The sequence below is a fragment of the Zootoca vivipara genome, chromosome 3 (genome assembly GCF_963506605.1).
Source record: "Zootoca vivipara chromosome 3, rZooViv1.1, whole genome shotgun sequence".
Taxonomy (NCBI): domain Eukaryota; kingdom Metazoa; phylum Chordata; class Lepidosauria; order Squamata; family Lacertidae; genus Zootoca; species Zootoca vivipara.
Genome location: NC_083278.1, coordinates 105,900,154 through 105,920,869, shown reverse-complemented (window position 1 = coordinate 105,920,869; position 20,716 = coordinate 105,900,154). Strand labels below are relative to the sequence as shown.

The 20,716-nt window shown below is 45.8% G+C and overlaps 1 protein-coding gene across 3 annotated transcripts in view; it reads right to left on the bottom strand.

The window, feature by feature from the left end:
- Positions 1 to 6,994: 6,994 nt before the first annotated feature.
- The window catches only part of FOXN2 (forkhead box N2), a 47,531-nt gene continuing 33,809 nt past the window's right edge, over positions 6,995 to 20,716 (bottom strand). For all 3 annotated transcript variants that reach the window (XM_035111073.2, XM_035111074.2, XM_035111075.2), the window contains exons 3-6: positions 19,360 to 19,481; positions 13,052 to 13,116; positions 10,409 to 10,477; positions 6,995 to 7,563 (exon numbers count right to left, since the gene is read on the bottom strand). In XM_035111073.2, coding sequence (XP_034966964.2) covers positions 7,019 to 7,563; positions 10,409 to 10,477; positions 13,052 to 13,116; positions 19,360 to 19,481 — 801 coding nt within the window. In that variant the 3' untranslated portion in view covers positions 6,995 to 7,018. The remainder of the gene's footprint in view (positions 7,564 to 10,408; positions 10,478 to 13,051; positions 13,117 to 19,359; positions 19,482 to 20,716) is intronic.

Below are 20,716 nucleotides of genomic sequence, written 5' to 3'. Positions count from 1 at the left end.
AGGCTCACATGTCAAGGATAAAGGTTGTAGCCTAGCCTTCTCACAGACGAGCTGGTTTTCTATGAGCCAGATCCACACACATCTGCACTCTAAAGCGGTATAGTCTAAGGAGGACTGTTCCACGTTACTTCTTCTGAAGTCACCAATTAATTCTCATTCAAAACATTTATATTAAAAGGGCATGTCGTGTTGGCAAAATGAAGGCTTGTAAATCCAGGTGCAACCTGGGACTCAACTATTCTTGGAAGAGAAAGAGTAGGTGTAGAGAGGCACTCTGCCGTTGGCAGTATGCAAACCGGCGCCTTTTAATAGGCAGGAAAGGCCAAAATGACAAAGAGGAAGCACCACTGAACAATTAAAAAGGCATTAACATCCTTTCAAGGTGCATTTAGAGAACAACTGCCCTTAGTTTCATGCCCTGGCTAGCAATGTCAGCAGCACCTGCAAACGCACAGGTATGCAACCTGCCACTACAATGAGCGAGGGACCTGTGTCAATACTTTTTTTTTTTTACCAACGTTTGCTTCTGCCTTGTGGCCATTCTAACCTGTGTTGTTGGGAACAGCAGAGGGTCAAAGTCCCAGCCCTGCAGGGAAGGGGCAAATTTTCAAGGAAGGGATGTATGTTCAGAAATACCAGACGTCATTGGGTATTTCCCCGCTACGCCAGAGCTAACCGGATGCAAAGAAAGCGAGGACTTCGCCACAGAAAAGTGAGATGGGAAAGAGCTGAGATAGGGAAATGCTGGAAACTTTTCTCCGTTTTCTGGAACAGAGGTCTGTGTGGAGTCTTGCCATAGGAAGACACACAGGTTGACATCAGCCCACCAAGGGGGAAGGAAATGCACACAATCCCAGCTACAGTGGCAGACCGACAGGGTTCACGGACCCTCCAATGCTGAAAAATTGGGGAGCAAATACTTGTTCACACCACGTTTGCCCCAGGATGGCAGAGCTGTTGTGTACAAGCTGCTGTGGGAATCGGAGGGGTGCGAGTGTGGCAGTTTCTGTGTGTGTGTGTGTGTGTGATTTTTTTCCCCAAACCCCACCCACCCACCCACCAAATGAAAAAAGATTCGTGCGCATAGCATTATCAGGAAGAGGATTGTAAGAAACCTCTCTCTAAGGTGCTGACTTCCTACATGCAGGGAGCGGTGATTGTTTTAACGTGAACAAAACGAAACAAAAAAACCACTACTTCCCATCTGCAGGTTGGATGACACTGGTTGAAGTGATGGAATGCAGAATCCCATCCTTCCAGGGGCAGCATTCGGGTGCACCATGGACCATGGCTTACTGTGAGTAAGCAGAATGCTGAGACAGACTCCCAGTTCCTTGCTGCTACACCTTCCACTAGCTCAGGCAGCCCTGGGTCTTGGCATCCCATGGTGTCGACACCAGCGCCCATAGTATGATACTCCCAAACAAGGCGCTATCAGGAAGACAGCAAGAGCAGACCTTGGCTTCAGGCAATGGTTTGTTTGGAGAGAAACAACCCCTAAACAGCGTTTCAGACACCACACAGTAACAAGGCGGAACAAAACTGGGGAGCCTGCACTAGTCCACTGCTTGACTGCTGTAAAACATGGGTTATGGCATACAGGGTCATCCCAAATGCATCCCATCAGATCCCAAGCACCAGACGACGACATCATTACACTGCCACTAGTTTCAGCCCTTTAATTCGGACTCGCAGCGGAGGTTTTGTTCCTTCAACTTTTGTTCCCATGCCACGGGGACATGTTCCCGTGTTATTGCTCCGCCTTTGTCCGCGGGAAATCAAGAAAACCTAATTAATCAAACGGCTAACAAGTACAGCACATTTCCCGGCACAAAAGTGACACTAGATACTTCACTAATAAAGAGGGAGGGCGCAGGGGGGACAATTCTGCGCACACCAATATCTGGTAGGCAGGGAGGCAGGGGTTAAGGGAAGAAGAGAAAGATGGCAGACAGAAGAGGTCAGGTGTAAGAAGACAACAAGACTGATCCAACAAGTTCTAAGGGGAAAGGAGCCTCATTTGGAAATCTGGTCAATTTTAGCCGGAACTGAATTTAGTTCTTGCCGGCTTTCAAAAGATACACAAGAACGAAAGAAACACGTCCTTTTTATTATTTAAAAAATAAATAAAATCCAGCCCTATCGTTATCTGTATTAGTACAAAAAAACAAATTCCACATCACATAAGTTATTGAACACTTATTTTGGACGAATGTTAATGGGAGGGACACCTCTTTTCAGCACATACGACATACAGGGATTTAAAGATGTGCATTTGCACTTAATTTACAAGCTTGTCCATTTGCAATGAGTTCACATTCAACCCCCCATGTGGCAGGTGCTCAAGACCACTTAGTAGAACATCGTTTTTTCACTCAAGGAGGTGGGCTCACAAGTCACACCTGTGGCAAAAGCCATGACATGGGAAGGGTGTCCGTCTAGAGCCATTTGCAAGTTCAGACATGAGCATTTATTGGCCCCTTTCTTTCTCTGCATTTCTGCCAAATCTACAGCTCCGGTAGTTTCTACTGAGTGTAAAATATTTTGCAAATTACCGGTAATCCCACCCAATGACACATGAACTGATCGCAAAGCTCCCAATTGTTTTAGTTTCCATTCTGCTAAAATCTTCCAACAGACGTTATTCAAAACGACCTGTGGGCACCCTTGAAAGCATGGCAGTCAGAGTCTTCAAGCAGCCTCGGCTCAGCGTATCTGCTGGAAGACCTCCCCCCATATAAGCCACCCAAAGACCGGCAGGCAGGATTCTACTTTGAGTGTTGTTTTCTGGAGGTCAGATCTAGCAAAAGTTAGAGCAGAGCCTTTTTGGTTGTGGCACCACAACCTTAAGAACAGCCTGCACAAAGAGGTCCACTGAACACCTTCTTTGTACAGCGAATAAGAACTTCTAGAGATCACCATGTTGACTTCCCCACCAGAGGCCTTACCAAGCCAGGCTTCTGTTTTCTTTTGTTCTAGTGGATCTCTTAAAGATGTCCTTTGAGAGTATTCAATTTCTTTTTAAAACCTATAAACTTTTTAAAGAAATAAATCACAAAGCATCATGTCTGACTTGCAGGCAGACCCACTTGTAAACCCTTCCCATGTTTGACTTGTTGCGGTGAAGTTCTGGGAAGCAAAACAGCGACACAGGAAACGGCTCTAAAAGGGCTTTTCAGCAAGAAGATTGTTCTGGCCAATCCATCAGAACCTCTGGGGAGAAGAGAAGCAGCAGGCAACATACACGATGGGCACCATTGGTGTTTATAGACTTTTACATCAGGGAAAGTGGTGTACAAACAGGTGAGAGCGTGCAAACACCCATGCATTAGAGACTTTTTTTTTGTCTAGAAACTAGCAACATGATTACAGAGCAGAGCCATTTACAGTTTACTACCATTTGAACGAAAGATTTCCTCCGAAATTCCGGGAGGGGGTGGAATGCTACATAAATCCTTGCAAACGTAAGGCCTACGCTGGGAGAATCTCTTGACAAGATTATGCAGTTGAGAGTAGTTGGGATCCAGCAAACTACGTCAAGGTCTGGAGCTGGGAGAAAGCCTTGCTTTGGGTTCACTGGATTCCAGCCCAGGGCATTGAAAGTCCACAGCAAGGGTAGCCAATGGGATGCTTACTGGATCTTGTTGAGCTCCAGTTCCCATCAGCCACAGCCAATATGGCCAATGGTCAGGAGCAATGGAACTGGTAGCCCAAGACATACGGAAGGCGTGAAGGATGGGGGGGGGGGCGTCTACAGAATGGTTTCAAGAATTATTAAGCTGGCAGAGTTTATACCAGGTGTATAAGGCGGCTTGCGTTCATGAAGAGGCAGTGAAATTCGAACTCTTGACTACCTCTGGCTTAGTCACCAAGGAGCCAGAGAAGCTCTGCGGCATTAATAGAAGTTTAGCTTCCCGCCTTCGTTCTCTGCCAACCTGGAAGCGTTTTGCTAACGGGGGGCAAGGTTTGCTTAACCGGCCGCTCGTGACTGCTCGACACTCGGAAACATGGGAAACAAATTAAAAAATGGCACTTCAAGCTGACCCTCCATGCCAGGCAGAATGAGCTACGCTAATGCTTTGATCGCTGCAAAAGAACGCTCAAGGGGTTCTCGGAACCACAGGGCGCACTTCGCGGAAATGGTTCCTGTACAAGCATCCACCGAAAGGAACGGGAGTGGGGTAAGAGCTTGACTGTGCCTCCCTGGAGAGACTCAGGTGGGACTGACATGGGAGAGCTTTCCAGTGGCACCGTGACAATCCACTTCCAGGCTACCATTTCACTCCAGCCAGGGCCATTTCCCAACAGGACATGGGTGCAGGATCCATGGTGAGTATACATGTGGGTCCTTCCCTCCAACTCCAAAACTCATCATTACAAGTGCCAGGAACAGCAAAAGGTCTAGACAGGACTACACACCTGCCCCTGGATGGCAGACTGGCCACACCATTCAGGCATCGATGCCCCCAAGCTTCCTAACAGCAGCCAAACAAGACAGCAGCCGCCACAGAAGACCCAGGAGGACACAAACATCCCGTGTTATGGTTCGTGGGAATGGTAAAATACACAAAGGGTTCCCGTGGAAATGCATGCACTCAGAGCTTCACAGGCGCATTTTACCATTCCCACGTTACATTTTAAGCATGCGCTAGAATACTGTGTTGGCAGAAGAGCAAGCACAGAGCTCTTGGGCTTCCTTGACACTTGACAAGGGAGGGGATATTATTGCTGCAATAACAGATAAAAAGAAAGGTGCTGTTCTGGCTGCACGGACAGTGGCAAAATTCCCGCCGATTTTAACAGGAGTCGGGATTTCGCTCCAACGGTCACTGCTCCCCAAGGAAGATGGGACGGACCGCAAACCATCAACCGCAGGCATTTCCTAAGCTCCTCTCAGAGTCTTAAGGAGAGAGCGGGACTCTGCGCGCACGTTTAGAAAATGGTGCCCTTTAAGGCTGCGTATTATATACTGTCTTCTTGAGGGATGCTTGGTTAATACAGTGCAAAACTGAAGCACACAGTAGAAGAGAAGGGGGGAAAAGGCTGGTCTTCCAAGTCGAGTAAGAACGCATTCAAGAACCTAGTCCTCATTAAGGCTGCCAGCTCTGTTTGGACGGTTCTGCTTCTGACTGCAGGTGGGGGCTCACACAGTGTAAAGCTGCACCGCGATTTGAATTTGTACATTTAAAAGAACTCGATGTCAGGAAGAAAGCCGGGCTAGAGTCCTTCCCCTGGACATCTAGTTTTTTATTTGAGGTTTTCTGTTTCACGCAGAACAGTAATCAATTGTGTGTGCCCTCACCTGTAACCTAAAATGGTACAGTCCAGAACAAGCTTTTTCTCCTCAGTGAGAAGTAGGCCAGTATCAACCACAGTAACCTTAAAAAGAAAAGAAACCCATTTCATTATGCTTCACCTGAACATGTAACTACAAGTTCTCTGTGCAACAGTCATTTACAATTTTAGCAGTCAACATTTTTCACTCTATCTGGATATCGAGACCAAAAGACAATTGGGTTTGCAAATAAAGTGTGCGCTGAAGATCTAAAATATAATAACAGAAAGAAAGAAAGAAAGAAAGAAAGAAAGAAAGAAAGAAAGAAAGAAAGAAAGAAAGAGAAAGAAAGACAAGAAAGACAAGAAAAGGAACCAGCTCCTCCAGCTCCTTACTTTGTGCTGTTTCAAGGAAGGTGAGGACAAGAGTGGAGATTAACATTTCAAGATTAGAGTCTCAAAAACATCCATGTTTACATGTTGCATTCCCAACACCCTCCTTGTGTTATCATTGCAGAGATCAGTCAATCGATAACTGACCCACAATGGCAGTTGTCTAGTATCCAGGTTATTCCAGACCCTCGACTTGCACATGAGACAATTACGCAACAACGGAAGCCAAGCTGAAAGCTGACAGACCTTATCCTGCATTTTTCAATACTTAAATCAGAACATGTGAAGATGTCAGAACCAGCCACACAGCTTAGCTCAGGTCAGGGATAGTCAACTCCATGCCCTTCCGTTCTTGCTGGACTCCTAAGTCCCATCAGCCCCAACCAGCATGGACTTTGATCAAGGAGGGTGGGAGATGTAGTCCAAAACTGGAAGAGCACCATGTTGGCTCTAGAACCGGCAGAGACAGGAGCCCATGGGCACAGAGAGAGGGGGCAGGATTGCGCCTGCTTATTCTCCTGCTCCCAATGCACCTCCCTCCACTTTCAGCCCCACCTGGGATTTAGAATTGCATGTCAATCTGGAACAGGAGACAGTCCATGTATCCTTTTCCCGCTTGATCTCCACCGACTGATTTTGGAGGGCCAAAAATTATGCAGGCTGAGAACTACTTCTCTAAAAATTAGAGAAGGCTACACATTGGACTTTATGCGCCATAACATACAAACACCAGGCCTCACTGCAGAACAGGCGTGCTAGGAAGCAAGGCACAATTCTTCACTCCCATTGGAGGAAACGGGGAATGCGTGGCCCTCTAGATGCTGTTGGACTACAACTCCCATCAACCCCCTGCCAGTACAGCCAATGGTGAGCTGCAGTGGTGGGCTGCCCTGTTCTCTGCGCAGAGCCCTATGAACTCAGACAGGTCAAATGAACCCCCCAGGTTCCAAAGCCAAAGAGACGTACAAGGTATGAGATGATAGAGATAATGGCACCCACTCCTCCAATAAACTCAAATATTCAACTTTGCTAAAATGATCAGCGGGAAGGAACTGCTGTGTTGGTTGGTTGGTTGATTTGGTTTTCCCCCGCCCCACCTGTTCTGCACAATTGTAATCCGCTCTTCAATGCTTCAAAACCACCCCTTTTGCAATTAGAAAAAGAAACAAATTGCAAAACTATAATCTGTGAAAATAAAAATACATGAACAAAAAGTCCTTTTATGGCTTTGATCTCCCTTGTGAAGGGTAAAAAGTAGAGGAGTATTGCCACGCTAAAAAATAAAATATGCATTTATCTCTATTGATAGACGTATCTTCTCCCCACCCCACCCCACCCCCAAACACACTTCTCAGGCCGTGACGTCATTCTTTCTCCTTCGTTTCTGGCTATGGGTCTTTGCAGTACTTATGAGGGAGCCTAGACAGGGGCTCATCCCGGCTAGATGCAGCAGAGACCCGGCCGCCTCTTTCAGTTCCTCGTCGATTTCAAGGCAGAGCTCCTCCAGGGCTTTCTTGCGAGGCTGGGCCTTGTCCGAGGCGGCGAGGCACGGCTGCGAGGTGTAGCCGCTATCGGCCAGGGGGTCGTCCTCGTCCTCTTCGCGGTCGTCTCCGTCCGTGTCCACCTCGCTGTGGAATCCTTCGCTGCCCTCGCTCCCCACCCGGCTGGCCTCGGAGACAAACTCGTAGACCTCGTCGACGGACGACAGGGAAGACACACTCGAGGGGGACACGCAGCGCTGCGAGGCCACGCTGCTAGCACTGTAGTTATGGTCCTTGTTGGGGTCAATGTTGGGGACGGGGAAATCGCTCCCCCCTGGACTTGCCTTGCCGTGGCTTTGGAACGTGCTGACGTAATTCCTTTTCTTGGATAGCTTGAGTGGCTGCGGCTTCTTACCTGAGGAAAATAAAGTCTTGTCAGAAACGGGAGGGACCAGTGCCTCCCCACCCCACCCCACCCCACCCCACCCCACCCCACCCTGATGCCCTCCAGAGGTTTTGGGCAGGCTTTTCTGCAGCTGGCTATGTTTAGCCTGGAAAAGAGGAGACTGAGAGGAGATAACGAAAGCCACCTTCAAATATCTTAAGGGCTTTCCCATGGAAGAGGGAGCAAGCTTGTTTTCTCCTGCTCTGGAGGGTAGGACTCGAACCAACAGCTTCAAGCTACAAGATAGGAGATTCCGAGTAAACATCTGGAAAAACTATCCGACAGTAAGAGCTGTTCAGCAGTGGAATGGTGGACTCTCCTTTCTTGGAGGTTGGATGGCTGTCTGTCATGGATGCTTTAGCCGAGATTCCTGCATTACGGAGGGTTGGACTAGAGGACCCTTGGGGTCCCTTCCAAGTCTACAATTCTATGATTCCATGAAAGGGGTCAGGTTTCCAATACCAGCGTTTGGCAAGCTCCATCTTTTAGACCTGTGGTTCCCAAAGATTTCCGGGCCACTTAACTCCATTAACTCATCCCTATTGCCCTGTACCCTACAAAATGCATTATTCAGAATAGCGGTTTCCACGACCCACGAAGGAAAATAATAACATGGTAAAATTCAAAACAGTAACCCTTACTGTTGCACATTTATCCAAAATCCAGTTAAAACTATGTGCAGTGGTTTAATTAATTTTTTAAAAAATGGGTGAATTTGATCCAGTGATACCAGCTTTCCAAAGTCTGATAGTTATTTACACCTCCAGTGTCCCCCTGCCGCCTCCGCTGTGACCCCTTAGCACTCCCAGGCAATCCCACTTTGGGAAACACTGATTTAGACCCCTACTGAAAACTTTTCTGTTTTGGCAGGCCTGTCCAGAAACATGATTTTGTTACGATCTGTTGTTTTTAGATGCCACAAACCTTCTTTAAATACATCTTTACTTTATTTCTAATTGTGTTTTTATTTCAGATATGTTTGGTGCCCTCAGCTGCTTTCGAAGGAAGGACCTGCTGTAAGTTTAACAAACAGATATAAAAAGGTAAAGGACCCCTGACAGTTAAGTACAGTCACAGATGGCTCTGGGGTTGTGGCGCTCATCTCGCTTTACTGGCCAAGGGACCCGACGTTTGTCTGCAGACAGTTTTTCCGGGTCATGTGGCCAGCATCACAAAGCCTCTTCTGGTGAACCAGAGCAGCGCATGGAAACGCCGTTTACCTTCCCGTCGGAGCGGTACCTATTTATCTACTTGCACTTTGACGTGCTTTCGAACTGCTAGGTTGGCAGGAGCTGGGACCGAGCAACAGGAGCTCACCCCGTCACGGGGATTCACCCACGACCTTCTGATCAGCAAACCCAGAGGCTCAGTGGTTTAGACCACAGCGCCACCCCCGTCCCATTACAAACAGATATAATAATAAACAAATTTTGTTACTTTTGTAACTTTTATTGTCATTATCTAATTCCTAATATCTTTTTATTGCTGTATATATATTTTTTCTTCTGTTTTGTTGTTGTTGTCCTGATGTATCAATAAAATCATTATAAATAATAAATAAATTTAAAGACACCAGAAACTGGTGCACTTGGAACAGTCTAAGGCAAGAGCTTAATGATTTGTGGTTTTTGAATTTTTATGTTGTGGACTGCTTCGATATCTACAGATGAAAGGTGGTGCAAAAATTTAATAAAGAGATTAATAATAGCCACCACGGTGCCCTTCAGAATTTATTGGACCCTGTTGTTGAGAAATCCCATGCATTGTGTAAGGCATTCCCAACATTTGATTCCGAACGTACATTTATGTGGGAAGTTTTCTGTCTGGTCCGGCGGCAGTTGGTTTAACTGTGGCTGAACAGGGCCTTAACTGACAGCTGTGAGGAAGGGTTGGCGTTCAAATTCTCGGAATGCAAATGAAGGATAGAAGGTGTGCGTCTTTTGATTGGTGGGTGCAGGTTTAGAATTTTCAGTTACACCGCATGATTGGCCGGGGCTGGACCAGAGGAGTGTATATATAGCCGGGCACTGGTCAGCAGAGAGCCAGAAGAAGAAAAAAGCTGAAGGAGAGGATTGGGGAGGAAGGAGGAGGAGGAAGACCTGAGAGGCAGGAGGAGAGGCACAGTGACCAAAGACTTGCTGGGCCTTCTTGAACTAGCCAACCTAAGCTGAAAAGGCAGGGAGAAAAGGCCTGTCTGCAGCGCCAAGAGGAGAAGTGAGGAACATCTTTGAACGTTGACAGGTAGGAGGAGTATTACAGGGAATATTTCCATGGCATTGCTGCAGGACAAAAGCTCAGCAAAGGGTTGGAAAAGAGGCTTCTAGCAGAATCCCCAGTTATAGTGTAGATGAGGCTGAATGGGGGGGTGGGTTGGAGGGAATAAAAGCGTAATTTGGGTAAAGGATTTGAATAGAGTAACCAACTGCTTCGTTAAAACCGTCTTAGTTTAACATGAGCTGTCAGTATTTAAAATTATAGCTACAAATAAATCAGCCATATACGCATTCCAAGATGTGGTACTGTTTTAAAGTAACGAGATTTAGGCTTCTGCTGTAATCCTAAGGACCTTTACCTGCAAGTAAGTCCAACTGGACACAACAGGACTTTCTACCAAGCAAACCGGGTGCACATTATTTCATTTCAATATTCTAAGGGCTTTTTAAAACAAACAAACAAACAAACCAGAAATAAATGGCCTCAAGTGTTTTCTGTGAAACCATCAGCTGCTCTAACTAAAATTTTACGTTTGAAAAGGGATTTAATACAGCAGCAGCACTGAAAAACAGAAAGGCAGCAAAAACTTATTTTTACTTACAATCTAAAATGCCTTCTTCAATGGAAGTATTCAAGAGCATCATGGCAGTAGCAGCATCAATATCAGAGTCTGGAAAAGGAAAAGGAAACTGCCTCCCATTAGGTTTCATCTAGAGGAGCGAAGCATGACCATGCTTTTAAAAACACGCTTAGTTTAGGATAAGAAGTGAGAAAAGTGTCTTCTTGACCAAGGATACCTAGTGAGCTTCAGGGCCTAGCAATTGCCAAGCCCTGTCTGCCCACCCAATGCAGCATCCTGCCCTCGTATTGGCCAACCACATGCCCATGGGAAGCCTGCAATTCCTGCTTGTGATTCCCATCAACTGGCATTCAGAAGTATACTGCCCCTGACAGGGGGGGGGGCAGTGAAACATTGCCATACTGGTTAAGACTTCTCCTACTCTGGAGGGCAGGACTCGAACCAGTGGCTTCAAGTTGCAGGAAAGGAGATTCCGACTAAACATCAGGAAGAGCTTTCTGACAGTAAGAGCTGTTAAACAGTGGAACAGACTCTCTTGGGAGGTGGTGGACTCTCCTTCCTTGGAGGTTTTAAAGCAGAGGTTGGGTGGCCATCTGCCACGGATGCTTTAGCTGACATTCCTGCATTGCAGGGGGTTGGCCTAGATGACCCTTGGGGTCCCTTCCAACTCTACAATTCTATGATTCTATTCTCCCCCTATATAGGGAAGCTTTTTAATGTTTAATTTTTTCTTTTTTTATATATATATGGGAAGCCACCAAGAGTGCCTGGGGCAACCCAGACAGATGGGCAGGGTACAAATAATAAATTATTATTATTATTATTATTATTATTATTATTATTATTATTATTATCCTCCATGCATTTGTGTAATCCTCATTTAAAGCTATCACTGTGTCCTGTAGCAGCAAAGTTTCTCCTTTAACTACACACCATAGCTGCCAAGTTATCCCTTTTTAAAAGGGATTTTCCCTTATGCTGAATAGGCTTTCTCGCAAGAAAAGGGAAAACTTGGCAGCTATGCTACACACTGCAAGAAAAACTACTTTCTTCTGTCTGTCCTGACAAAATTATTATAATTATAATAATCTTCCAACATTCAACGTCATTGCATGCCCATGTGTTCTAGTATTATGAGAGAGGGAGAAAAACTTTTTTCTCCACAGCATAAATCATTTTATATACCTGCACCATGTGGTTGTGGCTTTCCCTGATAGGGCAGTTGCTCAATCCCCTTTGAACATTTTCGGTGCCTTTTCCTGAAACTTCTCAAGCTCTACAATGTCCTTTTTGAGGTGAGGCGACCAGAACTGCACACATTATTCCAAATGTGGTTGCACCATAGATTTCTTTGATACTACTGTGGTATCAGCACTTTAATTTTCAGTCCCATTCCTAAAGATCCCTAGCGTGGAATTTGCCTTTTCCACAGCTGACACAAGCTGGATTCCACCACTTTCATGCTGATAGGTGCCAACCACCCTGGTTCTCTGGATCATATCATTGCAACAACAATCAATTTAAAAATGGATTAACACAGATCTTGTTCAGCACCCCGGTCTCCTCCAAGTGCTTAATCAATTACAAAGTTGGAAGGAATAGCCAGCCAATCACTGAAGCCAAACAAGGGGCTGGGGCTGGCAGGGAGGGGTGAGAATTGAGAAGGAGAAAAGGGAAGACAAGTTGAGATGCTGAAAAACATCTAAATGATAAATGGAAAAGACAATTTAAGATTTAGAGGAGTCCTGATTGCAAATGCAGCTGTTAAAAAAGAAGATGGAATCGAGACTAAAGTTCAAATGAAACTGGTGCTTTAAGGCCCCATCTGCACTATGTATTCAAAACAGTATTGCACCACTCTAAACAGTCATGGCTTCCCCCACATAATTCCAGGTACTGTACTTTGTTGTGGGGATCAGGAGTTGTTAAGAGAGCCCTATTCTCCTCACAGAACTACATTTCCCAGAGTTCCCAGGGAAGAGGGATTTGATTGTTAAACCACTCTGAGAATTGCAGCTCTGTGATAGGAATAGGCATAGCTGCCAAGTTTTCCCTTTTCTCGCGAGGAAGCCTATTCAGCATAAGGGAAAATCCCTTTAAAAAAGGGATAACTTGGCAGCTATGGGAATAGGGCTCTCACAGAAATAGACATCCTCCACAAACTACACTACCCAGGATGCTTTGGGGGAAGAGGTGACTGTTGAAAGTTGTAAAGAGCTGCTTTAAAATGGATAGTGCAGATGAGGCCTTAGACTGGTCCAAGAAACTGGAATGGAAAATCTCAAGAGAGAAGACCTTTAACAGAACTTCTGGAAACAACCAAGCCGCGTTCAGATGCTGCAACTAAACCACATCTACAGATTTAAGCCATGGTTTGGGATGCAAACTGATAGGTTTGTGGTGGCCACAGTTTGCATGATTTGTGATCCAGTACAAATGTTGTGGCCAAATTATAGTTTGGCCATTGTGAACAGCCTTTGGGTTTGTGCGTTCCTGCCTCCCCTCATGTCCTCAAATCCCCAAGTCAGGAAGTGCAGGAAGGAATCTGTTGTTCATGATGACCAAACCATAATTTGGCCACAACACCTGTACCAGGCCACAGACTGAGTCTATAAAGCCACCCAAAGGAGAGCTAAAAGATGGGCAATGGATAGCACAACTTACCTTTGATAGATCGACCCTGATTCTGTTTCAAAACTGAGGTTAAGTAGTGAGGAGAAGGTGAACCACTGGAAGAGAGGAGAAAGAAGGTTTAGAGACCGTGCTGTACCAAGACAGAATTCACTTAGTCTAGCCATATTTGCACCTTCAATGATTTCAAAATGGCAGGATCTCTCCTGTACCAGAAGTGATGTCAACAAGGACTGCTGGCCTGGTGTGGGTCTTAAAGCTGGTGTATTACAGAGCTGACCTAATCTGTGATGTGGCTTTTCTGGAGAAGATTGAATTGGGAGATTTCCCTATGCAAATCCCTAGGGTGCCTTGCCTCTGAACATTTTCTGATGTCCCGCAAAGTGATCTAATCGAACAGGTTTATTTTGTGTGCATTTAGTTAACAAAGTCAAAAACTGCTAAGCTTGCCTATTATATTATATCCGCAACTGGCATTTTTGCGACTGAACTTAAGAAAACTCAGAAATAAAAGGACTGCATCTAAACCTACTGCCACATTTGACAGTTTGCCACAGACTGAGACCCTGTTCAGACTTACTTTTCAAAGATGTGAAACTAATGGGTTGTGGAGGGGAGCTTATATCTAAACCCGGACAGTGCGAACAAGACAGAGGTGTCTGAAAACACACCTCTATCATAATTGCTTGCTCATCAGGAGACTGATGGCAAATCCCTTTGAGAAGACACTTGATTGCAAACCCTGGCTGGCCGCTGTGGAATGTCAGACCATTTCCCCCAAACCACACCCAGCTATAGCACACCTGATGCCCTATACGTGTGGGGCATGCAGAGGCACAGGTAGTACAGAAAACAGGATCAAATCTCCTGCCCATCAACTAGCTCACAGGGACTTCAATCCCACATGGTGGGACCTGTTCAGCACCTGATATCATTATGATATCAGATGATTGACAAGTGAGTTGTCCTGACCACCTGTCAGTGTTAGCTGGTGGGGTGTTGGGATTTAAAGACCAAAACGTTTCTGCGTCCATAGGGGGCAGAGCTCGGTGATGGGCAATACTCTGCCTGCAGAATGTCTTGGGTTCCATCCCTGGCATCTCCTGTTAAAAATTACGTTGCAGGTGATGTGAAAAAACTTCTGCTACTTCCAGTGAGATAATACTGGGCTACGTGGGCAAATAGTTTGAACTGGTCTAAGGCAACTTACTACGTTTCTGGATTCCACCTTCAGGTTTCCATAATTCTGAGGACTTGAACCTCTGGCTAATGAGCAACCGTTTTGTGCTTTTTATCCTGACCCTGCGTCCTCGTGCCCTGCCATTTCTTTCTCAGAAAAAGAGTTTCCCTTGGCATTTCTTCCTGTCTTGTTTTAAACCTCAGTCTCTAGATTTGGCTTTACTCCAGGGCCCCAAACACTGAGCTCCAGCGCAGGCCTAGCAAATCCTGTTCTAAAGTGTGTGGGAAGTCTTCTCATGCCAAACACCACCACATATTTTTTAAGCTGTCTTTGTAAAGACTGCGCTCTCTCTCTCTCTCTCTCTCTCTCTCTCTCTCTCTCTCTCTCTCTCTCTCTCTCTCTCTCTCTCTCTTTCTCTCTCTCTGTGTGTGTGCTCCTTTAAAGATGATTTTCCCTAAGTGAGTTGGAGAATAAAGTCTGTAACAAGCATCTGTTAACAGGAGCCCTCCTGGCGAGAATTTCTACTGTGCTCTGGTCTATTTTGGGAAAGGGGGACTGGAAGTCATGCGTCCTTCCTGCAGTGGTGCACATAATCTACCTCAGGGACAACACTGCAGAACTTTTAGCTGCCCTGATGATTTTAAAAGGACCTCGTCTCCTCAGCAGCAGTATTTGTTAACCTAATGAAGGGCAGCCAGTGTGACACGACAGAACAGCAAATCTGCCCATTTCAGTTCCCCATGTTTCTACAGCAGTGTAGAATTTTCTTTTTGAAGTCCTTGTGAAAATTCATCCACATTTTTAAGGCAAATTTCTCCTAACGCAAACATTTTCATACGCAGTTTTACCACTAACATACACAATTTTTGCAAAGCAATTTTCCTTCAGGTAATGCATCTTTTGTATGTTGTTTTCATTTTTAGCCCAGCCTTGATCCTTGCCCATCCTGGCTTATAAAAGCTAGTCGGGAAGGGCTGGATGATGGGCTCTGTGGGGTGGTGAATGCTTCCCTCTGTGAGGGAGCATTCCCAGACCTGCTGAAAGAGGCAGTCATTAAACTGCTTCTTTAAAAAACATCTTTAGACCCGGCCAGTATGGCCAACTATCGCCCCGTCTCAAATCTTCCATTCTTGGGCAATGTGATTGAGCGAGTGGTTGCTGAAAGAGGTGGTTCTCAAACCGCTTCTTAAAAAAACCATCTTTAGATGCAGCCAATAGGGCCAACTATCGCCCAGTCTCAAATCTTCCATTCTTGGGCAAGGTGATTGAGCGAGTGGTTGCTGAACAACTCAAGGCATGCCTGGAGGATTCAGACCATTTGGATCCCTTCCAGTCGGGATTCAGGCCTGGTCGTGCTGGTCGATGATCTCTGGTGGGCTAGGGACAAAGGTGAGAGCAGTTTCTTAGTTCTGCTGGATCTCTTAGCGGCCCTTGATACAATCGACTATAACATCCTTCTGGACCATCTAGAGGAGCTGGGAGCTGCGGGCACTGTTATACAGTGGTTCCGCTCCTTCCTCCTGGGCCGTGTCCAGGAAGTGGTGGTGGGGATGAGTGTTCAGACCCCTGGGCTCTCACTTGTGGGGTGCCTCAGGTTTCCGTCCTCTCCCCCATGCTTTTTAACATCTACATGAAGCCACTGGGAGAGATCATCAGGGGGTTTGGACTGGGTGTCCATCAATATGTGGATGATACCCAGCTCTACCTCTCTTTTAATTGGAACCAGTGAAGGCAGTGAAGGTCCTGTGTGAGTGCCTAGAGGCGGTTGGAGGATGGATGGCGGCTAATGGATTGATGTTTAATCCTGACAAGACAGAAGTACTGTTCTTGGGGGACAGGAGGCGGGCTGGTGTGGAGGACTCCCTGGTCCTGAATGGGGCAACTGTGCCCCTGAAGGACCAGGTGTGCAGCATGGGAGTCATTTTGGACTCACAGCTGTCCATGGAGGTGCAGGTCAATTCTGTGTCCAAGACAGCTGTCTACCAGCTCCATCTGGTACGCAGGCTGAGACCCTACCTGCCCTCGGACTGTCTCGCCAGAGTGGTGCATGCTCTAGTTATCTCCCGCTTGGACTACAGCATTGTACTCTATGTGGGGCTACCTTTGAAGGTGACCCAGAAACTACAACTAATCCAGAATGCGGCAGCCAGACTGGTGACTGGGGGCGGCCACAGAGACCATATAACACCGGTCCTGAAAGATTCCCAGTACCTTTCCGAGCACAATTCCCTCGCTACGAGAAGCCAAGTTACAGGGAACCAGGCAGAGGGCCTTCTCGGTAGTGGTGCCCACCCTGTGGAACTCCCTCCCATCAGATATCAAAGAGATAAACAATTACCTGACATTTAGAAGACATCTGAAGGAAGCCCTGTCCAGGGAAGCTTTTAATGTGTGACATTTTAATGCATTTTTAATCTTTGTTGGAAGCCGCCCAGAGTGGCTGGGGAAACCCAGCCAGATGGACGGGGTACAAATTATTATTATTATTATTATTATTATTATTATTATTATTATTACTACTATGCATTTTTGTAAACACTGTTTGGTCCTGAAAAATTCAGAGAAGTGCCAATTTTGAAGGATGGCTGCGTGTTCGGATTGTGTCTTGTTTCAAAAGCTACAAGTTACATAGGTTTGCTTTCACATGCGAACTGAATTGAGTTTCTCCTCCACCCCTATCTGACATTCTGTCTGTAACAGGAAGTCCGTCTTGGGCCCTGGGATATCCAAATGAAAACTGACAAGGCATCTTCTAGTTATGACACTGCCGTTCACATTCAAAACACAGGCTGCAGTCCTGCACCCATGTTCAAGTGGAAAGCCTGGCCACAGTTGCTCATGAATAGGTTACTTAAAAGCTGGATTACTGCAATGCACTCTATGTGGGCCCTCCCTTGTGCCTGATCCAGAATCTGCAGTTAGTGCTGAAAGCTGCAGCACAACTGCAAACAGGAGTGAGACCTTGTCAGCGTTTAACACCTGTACCCCACCAACTTCAGTCTACTTGCAACCAGTCAGCGGGAGGCTCTGCTCAAGCGACAGTTGTCCTCTCTGACTTCCACTTTATCAATCCCAAAGGGTCCAGCCACCCTAGGGAGCTACCAAGCTCTGTGCTCCTACATAGGCAATGCTTCTGGCAGAAAGAAAAACAAAAGCAAAGCACGTCAGCTGTTTTTCAGTTCATGCCAGACATGGATACAGGCTCGACGTTTTGTTGTTAAGGGACTCCCAAAAATTTCATTTCAGCCTTGCCAGGAAGGCCTTTCCATCTTGGTTAGGTTAAAGATTTCTCCTAAAGTTGATTAGTTGTGTCGATTTTTACAGCGCATCTAACTCTTTCGTTAATTGGGCAGAGCGTCAGTTTTGCGTAAAACACCAATTGATATTTTCTCCGTTGGATTCATTGCTGGAATGGATTTCTCCTCGTTGCACGTCATTGAGGGGCAGCCTTGGCTGAAAGGCATTCCTGTGTTTGCAACGGGCAAACTGTCCCTACCGTAGGCTGGCGGTGGTGACCTGGGCTAAGAGCCAGCTACGAGCTCCATTTTCTCCCACCACAAGTCCATTTGCTTTCTGTCAGGCACAGTTGGCTCATCTTCTGAACTGGGAGCATAAATACCCCAAATCTCCTCCACTCATAACCCAAATGCGATCAGAAAATTAATTTTAGCTTGCAACTACTGTACTGTACAATCTTCAGAACACTTACTTGGAAGCAAGCCTAGTTGAAATCTATATGATCTCTTTATCAGAGGCAGACAACATGGTGGTCTTCAGATGTTGATAGTCTCCAGCTCCCATCAACTCCAGCCAATGTGCCTTATTGGTCAGGGATGATGGAAGGTGCAATTCAGCAACATCTGAAGACCACCATGTTGACTACCCTTGATCTCTATAATTTGTTATCAGTTCCTTAGTTTTAGTTTTTTGTGGTGGGCCTCCAGAGCTGACCGGGAGGGGATGAGCTGCAGTGGGTGGGGGAAGGAGAAGGAATTGCCAAAAATGACCTCCCACCCATTCTGGCCCTGTATGCTTTCTATCAGAGAAGGGATATCAAATGCAAACTGCCCATAACATTTAATCAATCACTGGGATATACAGATATACAGATTCCAGTAAGTGTCTCTCAGCTAACACAGAATAGCAAGGATAATCTAAAGAAAGTGGTCAACATGTGAAGCTGTCTTAGACCAAGGGATGGGTAAGTCTTATTTTCTCTGTGTGTGTATTTCTCGTTTTTTCTAGTCCTAAGCTCAGTTCTTCGCATGTTCAAATTAGTTTGCACTTTTTTAATATAAAAAAAAGAATTCATGAAAATTCATCAGTGTTTCAGTGCAACATCTCTCCCATTTTTTGTATATACCATAATTTTTGCCTGCTATACACTCTTCTTCTTCTTCTTTACTGTTTCCTCTTATATATGTGCTTGGTCGTTCTTCCCATCAATACGTTCATATTCCTGCAGACACACTTTACCCCAGTATAAGCATTTTTGTACACATTACAGAGGTTGGGTGGTCATCTGTCTTAGTTGAGATTCCTGTCTTGCAGGGGGTTGGACTAAATGGCCCTCAGGGTCCCTTCCCACTCTACAATTCTATGGCTCTACTTGGCTGGAGAAATGCACAGCAAAATTCACAGAAGTGCAAATTTTGAAGGGTGGCTGTTTTTCGCTTCATGCCTTGTCTCACAAAGGGCAGGCTGTGCAAGTTCGCCGTTCAATGAGAACTGAATCGCATTTCTCCTCTGCATCCTGCTCAGATGAACCTAGGGACCTTCTGAACACTAAGCCTGTGCCCTACCACCAGAGCTATGGCTGAGTCTCTCTTCTAGATACAGGAAGGTAGCCGTGTTGGTCTGACGTAGTCGAAACAAAATTTAAAAAATCCTTCCAGTAGCACCTTAGAGACCAACTAAGTTTGTCATTGGTATGAGCTTTCGTGTGCATGCCAATGACAAACTTAGTTGGTCTCTAAGGTGCTACTGGAAGGAATTTTTTTATTCTCTCTTCTAGACTTACCAAAACCAAAACTAATGTTCTTTTTTTTAAAAAAAAAAAAAAGTATCACCACCTGTGGGCAACAGTGATCTAGACGGAAATCTGCATTCCACCACCCACCCACCCCAGATTGCACTGTGTTTAGAGCAACAAGAGTCCTACCTCAGTGGTGATGCTGGTGGGGTATAAAAAAAGGCAGAGGGGAAAGGCTGCTTCTTCAGGGCTTGTATTAGGTTCGGTTTATATTCTGGGTCCACACACCACAAAGAACCTTTTCCATTCACCTAGGAAACAACAAAAGCACCCGTGCTTATTACGAAGAACTTCTCCCGTTTTGCGCATGTCCGCATCAGCCGTTTCAGAGGACAGGACCACCACTTCCACAACCGACTCGTTCCAGGATACCTCCTGTAGGGAACGGTCCTAAGGCAGTAGCATATCCAGTTTGCAAACGTGTGATGATGAGCTGCTAATTTTGGCACTTGAGAGAATGTGGCTCGTAGATGGAAATATGCTCACGGCAGGCTGGAGGCTGCTGAGACAGACTTGCACCCCAAGCCTGACAAATTGCACTTCAGAGTCTGCGCACCATTCCGTACATCAAGCTTCCTCAACTAAGGGGGCCTCCCAATGTTCAGGACTACAACTCCCATCAGCCCCAGTTGGAGGCAGTGTTAGAAACTCAGGTATCTCGGGTATATCAGCTAATCAACAAATGGCACCTTGAACCTGGGTTACGGTTGCCGCAATGGAATGTCTAGGCGCCTTTTTTCCTGTGGAATTTGCAAATATATATATAAATATAGGAATTTGCATATATTCTATGCCACTTAATATTTTAAAGAAAAAAATCTCAATGTGGTTTACAACACATTAAAACATCAAATAACACAATCCAGAATAAAACAAATACAAGCATCAAGGAAAATATTTCAGATCCTTCTCTAGGAGACATTTTGCTTTCCCTATATTTATTTATTTATTTACTTACCTACTTAATTTATAGAGCTGCCCCATAGCAGAAGGATTCTAGGAAGCCAGTGTGGTGTAGCGGTTAGAATGTCGGACTAGGACAGGCATAGGCAAACTCCGGCCCTCCAGATGTTTGGGACTACAATTCCCATCATCCCTAGCTAATAGGACCAGTGATCAGGGATGATGGGAATCGTAGTCCCAAACATCTGGAGGGCCGGAGTTTGCCTATGCATGGACTAGGACCTGGGAGATCAGAGTTCAAATCCCCACTCAGTCATGAAGCTCATTAGGTGACCTTGGGCCAATTGCAGCCTCTTAACCTGCCTCACAGGGTTGTTGTAGGGATTAACTGAGGAGGGGTGTGTGTGAATCATGCTCCTTGGGGGGGAAAGGTGGGCTATAAATGCAAAAAATTGTTGTGGCTGATGAAGAACGACGCAATGAGACAGGATGGTTTCCAACGGGAAGGCGACCTCGAGCCTTTTCGAGCGCTCCCTTTTATTGACAGTTCTACTTGACAGCTAATGATTAACCCATTAGTGCA